At 35.0% G+C, this 11115-nt stretch overlaps 1 protein-coding gene across 1 annotated transcript; it reads left to right on the forward strand.

Annotated features, from left to right (window-relative positions):
* Window positions 1-5664: 5664 nt before the first annotated feature.
* On the forward strand, window positions 5665-6838 carry LOC105000010 (olfactory receptor 6C2-like). The gene is made up of 2 exons (XM_010855674.1): window positions 5665-6584; window positions 6829-6838. The coding sequence occupies exons 1-2, from the start codon at window positions 5665-5667 to the stop codon at window positions 6836-6838; spliced, it is 930 nt and encodes a 309-aa protein (XP_010853976.1).
* The last annotated feature ends 4277 nt before the right edge of the window (window positions 6839-11115 follow it).

Consider the following 11115-nt stretch of genomic DNA (forward strand, 5'->3'; position numbering starts at 1 on the left):
TTCTTATTTTGAAGCCCAAGGAAATAAAGTCTGTCACTGTTTCCATTGTTTCCCCATCTATTTGCCATGAAATGATGGGACTGGATGCTATGGTCTTAGTTTTCTTTTTTTTTGTTTGTTTGTTTTTTTTTTTTTTAATTTAAAAAAAATTATACATCTTGGGAGTCCCTTGGACTGCAAGGATATCCAACCAGTCCATTCTGAAGGAAATCAGCCCTGGGATTTCTTTGGAAGGAATGATGCTGAAGCTGAAACTCCAGTAATTTGGCCACCTCATGCGAAGAGTTGACTCATTGGAAAAGACTCTGATGCTGGGAGGGATTGGGGGCAGGAGGAGAAGGGGATGACAGAGGATGAGATGGCTGGATGGCATCACTGACTCGATGGACATGAGTCTGATGAACTCTGGGGGCTGGTGATGGACAGGGAGGCCTGGCCGTGCTGCGATTCATGGGGTCGCAAAGAGTCGGACACGGCTGAGCAACAGATCTGATCTGATCTGATGAAAAAAGGCACTTCTATCTCCTTATTCCAGATCTTTTTATGTATTTATTCTTCTTCTTCGTTTATTGGAATAGTTGGAAACTTAAACTACTGTTGAACTGAAGTTATGTGAGTGAATATCCTGTCTTGTTCTTAACATTAGAGGACAGCATCCAATTTTTTCACTGTTTAAAAATGATGTTAGCTGTAGGTTTTTCTTGCATGCTTTTCATCAGATTGGAAAATTTCCCTTCTAGTTCTAGTTTCTGAGGATATCATGTATGTGTGCTGAATTTTGACAGATGCTTTTTCCACATGTATTGAGATTATTTTTCTCTCCTTTATTTTGTTAATGTGGTTTGTTACATTGACTGACTAATGTTAAAACTAAACTTGCACTTCTGGTCCAAACTCTGCTTTGTAATGATGTATTATTCCTTTTATACAGTTCTGGATTCAATATTTTGTTTCATTTTTACATCTATGCTCGTGAGAAAGAGTGAACTCTGATTTTCCACTCTTGTAAGTTCTGTCTTGTTTTGGTGTCAGGTCTTGTTCAGCTTGGGTGCATTTATAAACATATACATTTCCAACATAAAAATAAACATACTGTACACAGTGAAAACAAAACAAAAAGGGGGAAAAAGAAACATTCCACTATAGAAAGTCATCAAAGGACAAAAGACGAGGGCAAAAGAAAAAGAAAGGAAAAAAGGAATTACAAAGCAAGTAAAAAAACTATTAAAAAAGTGGCAATATGTCTAAATCATGGATATTTCTCAGTAATGTAAGTGAACTACTTGTATATGCAATAATAAAATTGAATATTAAAAAATTATAAGGGAATAATGCCATGATTATTCCATTCAAATGAAACACAAGAAAAATAAAAATGAAATCTGATTTAAAATGACAGAAAGATCACTAGCTGCCCAGGATAAAAAGTTTACTAGGAAAGGACACAAAGGAAATTTGTGGGAATATGGAAGTGCTTATTGTCTTTACAGTGAAAGCAATGATTAGGGAAGTATATATTTTAAAAATTCACTAAAATATTTTAAAGGTTCCACTTATTGTATGCAAATATTGCTTCAATCTGCAATCCAGCCTTGACCTATATTAGTCCACAAATGAATACTTTGGCCACCTGATGTGAAGAGCTGACTCATTTGGAAAGACCCTGATGCTAAGAAAGATTGAGGGCAGGAGGAAAAGGGGACAACAGAGGACGAGATGGTTGGATGGCATCACCGACTCAATGTACATGGGTTTGGGTGGACTCCAGGAGTTGGTGATGGACAGGGAGGCCTGGCATGCTGCGGTTCATGGGGTTGCAAAGAGTCAGACACGACTGAAAGACTGAACTGAATTGAATAATTATTTAAAGGAAAAGCAGAATTGCATTCTTGAGTGTATGCAGAAAGATACTCTTATACACATGACTTGAAGGAACATACTAATTATTAGTATTAGTACATTATAGTTCTAAGTACGAATATCAGTACCTCAAAGAAATTTTTACTTTGATCCATTTTTCTGGAAAATGTGCAGAAATACTTTCAAAAAATTTCTTGTAATTTTTTTATATTTTAGAAAATATAAAAATGCTAAAATGATTAAAGATAATTAGAAACAGCATAATTATCTACAGAGTGATATTTTACAACGGTAAAACTTGAAACAGCATTTATTTACAACAGTGATAAATTTGAATTTAAATGCTGTTGTTACAGTAATACAGTGGACTGAAATTAAATAGATTTAAAATAATGCATGCAAATAATTATTGATAAATTATTTAGGCTCACACATAATAGGCTCACACACATCTAAGTGTAAAATTGTTGTTGTTTAGTCACTCTGTTGTGGCCAACTCTTTGTAACCCATGGACTGTAGCTCACCAGGTTCCTCAGTCCATGGGATTTCCCAGGCAGTAGTACTGGAGTAGGTTGCCATTTCCTTCTCCAGGGGATTTCTCCAACCCAGGGATTGAACCTACGACTCTGGCATTGCAGGTTCATTCTTTACCACTGAGCCACCTGGGAAGCCCAATTGTAAAATAACTGTGACAATCTGAGTACCACAGTATGGAAGTATTTTTCAATAATGTTTATGCATTTCTAATTATTACATGTGATACACATGGATAGATCTGCAGGAGGAAAAGTATGGAAGGACATGCTCCAAAATTACCTATTATCTCTATTTTAAGTCTTCCTTTATTCTTTTTCACTTTAATTTCTTATTGTCATATGTCTCATCAAATGTCTTAATATATAATATATTCATTTTATAACAAATAGAAAAAGTAGAGAGAGAGATATATCATCTTTACCTTACACAATAGTTAGTTAAAAGAAACTGGACTATGTTTTGTTTTTAATTAAAGTCAGTTGTCCTCCCAGTCCCTAGAGTGATTCTGTTGCTTTCTCTGTCTCTAAAGGTCATTTTCCCTCTGTTATTATATTAGTTTGTCTTGTTTCAATTACCCAAAGGTTAATTGATACAAGATGATTACACAGATGCTAAATTAGTAGTTTTTGATCCTGAGTCACCAAGGGCTCTCTTATTTATTAATTTTGTTGCAGATTCAGCAAATGAAATAAATATAATATTAAGAGAAAATCCTCTCTCTCTAAGCATAATAGTTCAGAACATCAGCTTGTCCAAAACTAGTAGGTGTTCCTTTGAGCCTGCTTTTCCTCTCAATTATTGAAACTTTTTCTTTTTTCTTTTAAAGCTATTTCCTAGATTTGTCTTAGCACCAAATCTATTGTGAGGAAGTTGACATATTTGAAGACAAAAAGTTTTAAGGAAATTATGCATTCCCAAGCTGCTGTTACTCTAGGAGTGACCAGATTCAATCAGTGTTGTTGTTGTTGTTGTTCAGTCACCAAGTGGTGTCTGATTCTTCTTGACCCCACAGACTGCAGCATGCCAGCCTTGCTTGTTCCTCACCACCTCCCAGAGTCTGCCCAAGTTTATGTCCATTGAATTGGGGAAGCCATCCAACCATCTCACCCTCTATCGCCCATTCAATCATTAGTAACCAGAAATTCTCATGCTTCTAATACTATTTGCATTATAGTCATTTTCAAGTGGTAGCTATAAGAATGATTAACTGCAAGAATGTAAGTATTATAAATTCTGCATTTCAGTTACATTTTTTGATACTTGGGTAATATTTGCCTCTAGTAAGTTAATCTTTCCTGATTGTACAAAATTTATCAGTGGAAATTCTAACGTGGGTATCCATTAAACATCATTTTCAGAGCACTTTAATCTTAGACAGTATATAGTTATTGATAAGATTATTTTGAGCTACAAAAAAATAAGAGATCATCTAAAAATAACATAATTTATATGTGACAAATTAATACACGTGGAAACTAAAAACTGAAAACAAGTGGCTGAGTATGTGCTTGTCCCACAAAATTCAAGACTGGGGACAGAGATGGAAGTGGGAAATATTGGTTTGGTTATTAAAAAATAGGAAGAGAGTGTGAAAAATCAAGAGTTTCATTTTGGATGTTTTATATTTGCAGTGAATTTGGGTATATAACTGAAGATCAATCATTTTGGAGATTAGAAGTTCAAGAAAATACCCCAAAAGAGTACATATGTTAAGTAAAGCTTTAGGTAAAAACTTGCAATGAGTAGTAAGTAAATCAAAGAGATCTAATGTATATATTACAGTAATTGTAGATAGTAATATTATATTATAATTATGTAAGGTGATAATTATCCACTACATGAGCAATCATGTTGCAATTATAAATGTATCAAAGTAATACCTTATATACTTTAAATTTATATAATGTTACATGTCAAGTTTATTAAATTTAAAAAATTCAGAAAAATGGTAAAGAAATGCTAAGAACTATCAACATAGAATTCAGGGGGAAAAAAGAAGTGTCTAGATATTAGAAGGCCAAATGATGACAGGAAAACATGATATTAAAGTAAGTTATGAGAGAATTCTATGACTATTGTATGGTTAAAACTAGACTTTCCTATGAATTTTCCTGAACTCTATTAGTCAAAAGAAGGTGTTTGATGAACTTTGGCATAAATTTTTTCATTAGATTTATGTTTCATTAGAAAATGTGATTACAATGTATTGATGATTGAATGTATGGTCTGTCTCTAAAATGAAAATCATTGTGGACCAGGTCATTGAAATAGTTAAAATTTGTTTATTACTCATTATCAGCCAGGCACTTTTTATAAGTACTCTAAATATTAACTTATTTAATTTTTCAACATTATATATATATATGAAGGATAATAATATTATTTCCACTTTGTAAATGGCATAACTGAGTCACAGTGAAAGCAAGCTAATCTTGAAAAATATGCCTAATAATTTAACCTGAATTTTTTTGTAGTTAGTAATACTAATAATAATATTTTGGAATGTGTCTCAACCTTAACTAAATGGATTGAAAACTAAGAAAAATTGTAATGATCTTTTACTCCCCTATATATTTATACCCAACATATATTGTTATTCTACATCATGTATTTGTCATCAAAATATTCCTTGTCTTCTGTACCACAGTAGGAAATTAGTGTTTTTAAACAGAAAATTATGAGATAGATTCAGGGGCATAGGTGAGTAAGACAGAAGTTGTTTAAAGGCAACATAGACGTTTATGTTGCAATCCTAGCGCTCAGCATCTTCAGTATTGGACATGGAATGCATTTAGTGAGACAAACTATTTGTGATCAACTGTGTCAATAACAAAGTTTTAAGGAAACACATGAAGGTAAAAATGAAAGTTTGGAATTCAGTTTTAGGAATGAGTCTGGGAGTAAAAAAGAACTCTTACTCTGACAAAACATTAGCAGCTAAATCCAGTATAAGGGAAAATCAAATCCAAGATATAGATAAAATGTAAAGTGGAAACAAAACATAAAATGTAATGAGGAAGAAGCACCAATAATATTTCATAGCATGATATAGATAAAGCAATTCTGATTTTTTAATCTCCCCTGAAATGATCAATAATACACAATTGTGGAGCCTAGGATACCAGTGTACTGAAAATATTTCTGAACAAAATTTTTTAATGCCTGTGAGTTTGTTTGCATTGTTTTACCTCCATTAATAACCACTCTATGCATATCAAATATTTCTGAATCGTAAATGCAGATTGAATAAAAGTCAGGATTCAGTGATGAGAAACCACACAGTAACAACTTTTATCCTGCTGGGACTGACTGATGATCCACAACTGAAGATTGTGATTTTCATCTTTTTATTTCTCACCTACATGTTGAGTGTAACTGGGAACCTGACAATCATCTCCCTCACCTTCATAGACTCTCACCTGAAAACTGCCATGTACTTTTTCCTACAAAATTTCTCCTTCTTAGAAATCTCATTTACATCTGCTTGTATTCCTAGATATTTGTATAATATATCAACAGGTGACAAAACAATAGCATATAATAACTGTATCAGTCAAATATTTTTTGCTGATCTTTTTGGTGTAACTGAGTTTTTTCTCCTGGCTACCATGTCCTATGATCGATACGTGGCCATCTGCAAACCCCTGCATTATATGACTATCATGAACAACATGGTCTGTAGAAGACTCATCCTTTGTTGCTGGATGGCTGGCTTGTTAATCATAATCCCTCCACTTAGCCTGGGCCTGCATCTAGAATTCTGTGACTCCAATGTTATTGACCATTTTTTCTGTGATGCAGTCCCCCTTCTAAAAATCTCATGCTCAGAAACGTGGCTTATAGAGCAAATGATCATAGTCTGTGCAGTGTTGACCTTTATCATGACCCTCCTGTGTGTTATTCTGTCGTATGTATACATCATCAAGACCATTTTACAATTCCCTTCTGCCCAGCAAAGGAAAAAGGCATTTTCCACATGTTCTTCCCATTCGATTGTGGTCTCCATCACCTATGGAAGCTGTATTTTCATCTATGTTAAGCCTTCAGCAAAGGAATCAGCAGGTATTAATAAGGGTGTGGCAATGCTCACTACTTCAATTGCTCCTATGCTGAACCCCTTCATTTACACCTTGAGAAACAAGCAAGTTAAACAAGCCTTTGGTGATGCAATCAAAAGAATTGCATTATTCTCAAAGATCTAATGGAATTTGCTAATGTAAAGGAATCAATTTTTCATGAAAAGATCATTTGTTCCTAAGTATGTATCTTTAAGCTTTCAGTCATTTCTTTCCTGGTATGGAAACTGTTTCAGGCAGCTCTCTTAAAAAGACAGTAAGAATTAACCTCCAATTAAAATAAATAAATTTATATTTTTAAAAAAGTAAGAAGAATGACATTACACACTAACAAGAGTTTACCAAAGGGCTAACAATGAAATGAAAGAAGGAAAACCTACAAGTTCACTGTACATTTTGAACAGGGTAATTGTGTGATTGCCTTTTCCTTTTTTAGATTTCAAGAGTGTTTTTTGATGTCAGGCACCATTTCAAGTATTAGAAACAGAATAGAAAACCTAAAAATGTATTACCTTTACATTTCTTATCGTTAAGAAGAGATATATGACCACAACATTTGAAAAAACATAACCATCACAAGGAGCAACAATAAAAATAATATTTTTAAGTTAAGGAAAGAAACTATTACAAATGATTGTATCTCTCTTTAACAAGTGGTGCTGGGAAAACTGGTCAACCACTTGTAAAAGAATGAAACTAGACCACTTTCTAACACCATACACAAAAATAAACTGAAAATGGATTAAAGATCTAAACATAAGACCAGAAACTATAAAACTCCTAGAGGAGAACATAGGCAAAACACTCTCTGACATACATCACAGCAGGATCCTCTATGACCCACCTCCCAGAATATCGGAAATAAAAGCAAAAATAAACAAATGGGACCTAATTAACCTTAAAAGCTTCTGTACATCAAAGGAAACTATCAGCAAGGTGAAAAGACAGCCTTCAGAATGGGAGAAAATAATAGCAAATGAAGCAACTGACAAACAACTAATCTCAAAAATATACAAGCAACTCCTCCAGCTCAACTCCAGAAAAATAAATGACCCAATCAAAAAAATGGGCCAAAGAACTAAATAGACATTTCTCCAAAGAAGACATACAGATGGCTAACAAACACATGAAAAGATTCTCAACATCACTCATTATCAGAGAAACGCAAATCAAGACCACTGTGAGGTACCATTTCACACCAGTCAGAATGGCTGCGATCCAAAAGTCTACAAATAATAAATGTTGGAGAGGGTGTGGAGGAAAGGGAACCCTCTTACACTGTTGGTGGGAATGCAAACTAGTACAGCCACTATGGAGAACAGTGTGGAGATTCCTTAAAAAACTGGAAATAGAACTGCCTTATGATCCAGCAATCCCACTGCTGGGCATACACACTGAGGAAACCAGAAGGGAAAGAGACACGTGTACCCCAGTGTTCATCGCAGCACTGTTTATAATAGCCAGGACATGGAAGCAACCTAGATGTCCATCAGCAGATGAATGGATAAGAAAGCTGGGGTACATATACACAACGGAGTATTACTCAGCCATTAAAAAGAATACATTTGAATCAGTTCTAATGAGGTGGATGAAACTGGAGCCTATTATACAGAGTGAAGTAAGCCAGAAGGAAAAACACCAATACAGTATACTAACGCATATATATGGAATTTAGAAAGATGATAACAATAACCCTGTGTATGAGACAGCAAAAGTGACGCTGATGTATGGAACAGTCTTATGGACTCTGTGGGAGAGGGAGAGGGTGGGAAGATTTGGGAGAATGGCAATGAAACATGTAAAATATCATGTATGAAACGAGATGCCAGTCCAGGTTCGATGCACGATACTGGATGCTTGGGGCTAGTGCACTGGGACAACCCAGAGGGATGGTATGGGGAGGGAGGAGGGAGGAGGGTTCAGGATGGGGAGCACATGTATACCTGTGATGGATTCATTTTGATATTTGGCAAAACTAATACAATTATGTAAAGTTTAAAAATAAATTAAAATTTAAAAAAAAATAGTCTCTTACAATATTGAACACTCTAAAAATTCCAGACTTACAGATCAATTTAAACAGAAAACATGTGAAATTAAAGTGCTAACAATTTTTCCATGTGAATTTTTGAGGAAAACAATTATTTATGTATTAGGTGGGCCAAAAGTTCGTTCAGGTTTTTCCATAACATCTTACTGAAAACTCTGAATGAACTTTTGGGTCAATCCAATACATCAGTATTTGTTTCTACACATCAACCTGTAACAGTATGCATTAGCTGGTAAGAAAATGATTAGAAGAGGGGTTTCCCTGTATTTTCATCTTTGTTCAATCATCAGTAAAAGAATCAATGGCTATTAAAAAGTTATGACAGTGCTCACTGCCTCCTATGCTGAATCTCTTCATTTTGCTTACTTAAAAAGATTGCCAATTACTTCTCCAGGAAAAAAAAAAAATTGTTTATTCAAGATCAAAAAGAACTGTGATTTGTGTTCTGCAACTATGGTGAGCCATATAGAAGTTCTCACACAAGAATGGGGACTCTTAAAGAGGGGAAAAGAAGTTGGGAGGGCTGTAGTAAACAAAGAGTATAAGACTTTGCATTGGCTGAGTTGTGACAGTCTCTCATAGGCTGAACTCTTGCCACGGAAAAACAGGAAGTCTTTCTTCTTCCTTTTGGGCTCTGCTGCTGTCCTAGGACATAAGAGACCCTATTCAGGCCTCTTAACCCTGTATTAGTTGAAATTGCATTTATTAACTTTCACAATTTACACCTTGAGAAACAAGCAGGTCAAATAAGACATCAATCACATTTCAAGGAACTTGATTGTGACATATCTCGAAAATAATTTTGTATTGATATCAGGTTGAAATAATATTTTGATGCACTGGATTTAAGACTCCCAAGTGGTTCATTGGTAATGAATCCACCTGCCAATGAGTAGATGCAGGAGACGCACATTCGATCCCTGGGTTAGGAAGATCCACTGGAGGAGGAAATGGCAACCCACTGCAGTATTCTTGCCTGGAAGATCTCATGGACACAGGAGCCTGGTGGGCTACAGTCTGTGGGGTCACAAAGAGTCAGACACAGCTGAATACATCTGGATTTATTAATAATTTCATTTTTATTTTATAATATGGCTACTAGAAAATTCTAAATTGCACATATGTCTCATGCTATATTTATATTAAAAGGCTTCAGATTAACCAAACTGATTAGTAGCAGATCCAGAATTCAAATTCTGTGTGTTTGACCAAAAATTTTGTTTTTAACTTAAGGAAGCCTCACCAGAGAAAAATTTTCAATAAGATATTTTCAAGTAACTCCTCAAACAAACCCCACATGTATTAAAATCAGTATAAGTAATACATAATAAAAATGCTCACAGCAAGCTTAAACTACAAAATACATTTTTTTACTATAAGGCTGACAATGTTTTAATGCCATTATCACAAATCATCCCCCCACTCCCTAAATGAATCACCAGTCCAGGTTCGATGCAGGATACAGGTAGCTTGGGGCTGGTGCACTGGGATGACCCAGAGGGATGGTATGGGGAGGGAGGTGGGAGGGGGGTTCAGGATGGGGAACATGTGTACACCCGTGGTGGATTCATGTTGATGTATGGCAAAACCAATACAATATTGTAAAGTAAAAAATAAATAAATAAATAAAATAAAATAAAATAAAAAAGACTGACAATGAATAAATGAAACCAATGTGTGAAATAAAAATTAAAAGAGCTATTGAATGAAAATATAAATGTTGGGCCTACTAGCATAACTCTAGTTTTCCTTTAAAAAGAGTTGAGCTGTTAATATAAATAAATTAACATAAATAATGGGAATCTGAATATTTAAACCATTTGGCTTCTTAGAGCAACACTCGTAAGTATTTGAGGGGTTAGTAAAAGCAGCAGGTTGAAATGAGTTCAGGGAACTTGGGAAGCTCTTTCTAACACAGGCAAAACGTTTTTGGCAACTCATTATTTCAATTTTTCCACAGCATTTACTCCAGTTCGTTCTGCTACAAAATTTCTGATTCTCTGGTGACTTATTTTTTTTCCACAGCATTTTTGCACATTTGCCCAATAATCTCACATTTCCTTAATTGGCCTCGTCCATTCCTTCACCCTCAGTTTGACAATGTTATCATAAAGAGCCGACTCATTGGAAAAGACCTTGATGTTGGGAAAGATTGAAGGCAGGAGGAGAAGGGAGCAACAGAGGATGAGATGGTTGGATGGCATTAACAATTCAATGGACATGAGTTTGAGCAAACTCTGGGAGATAATGAAGGAAGCCTGGCATGATGCAGTCCATGGGGTCACAAAGAATCAGACATGACTTACCAATTGAACAACACAAGAAGTTATTAGAAACTTTCAGTTTCTAGAAATTTAGATTGCAATAATACCCCTCACCTATCTTGAGACAGGTGTCTTGGAGAAGGCCTGTATTGCATTGCAGAAAAAACAGTGCCTTGCTTCTCAGGCTCACTAAAAGTTTAACAGGGGGCCCAGACTGAAAAGTACAGTCCTTGTTCAAAATGCCAACCTTTTTCAGCCCTAATCAGAACTAGTCTCCTAAGTTCTTTGAAATGTCCAAAAGTGTTTTTGTTTTTTTTTTTTAAACTC

This window comes from Bison bison, unplaced genomic scaffold (assembly GCF_000754665.1).
Source record: "Bison bison bison isolate TAMUID 2011002044 unplaced genomic scaffold, Bison_UMD1.0 scf7180017854045, whole genome shotgun sequence".
Classification (NCBI taxonomy): Eukaryota; Metazoa; Chordata; class Mammalia; order Artiodactyla; family Bovidae; genus Bison; species Bison bison.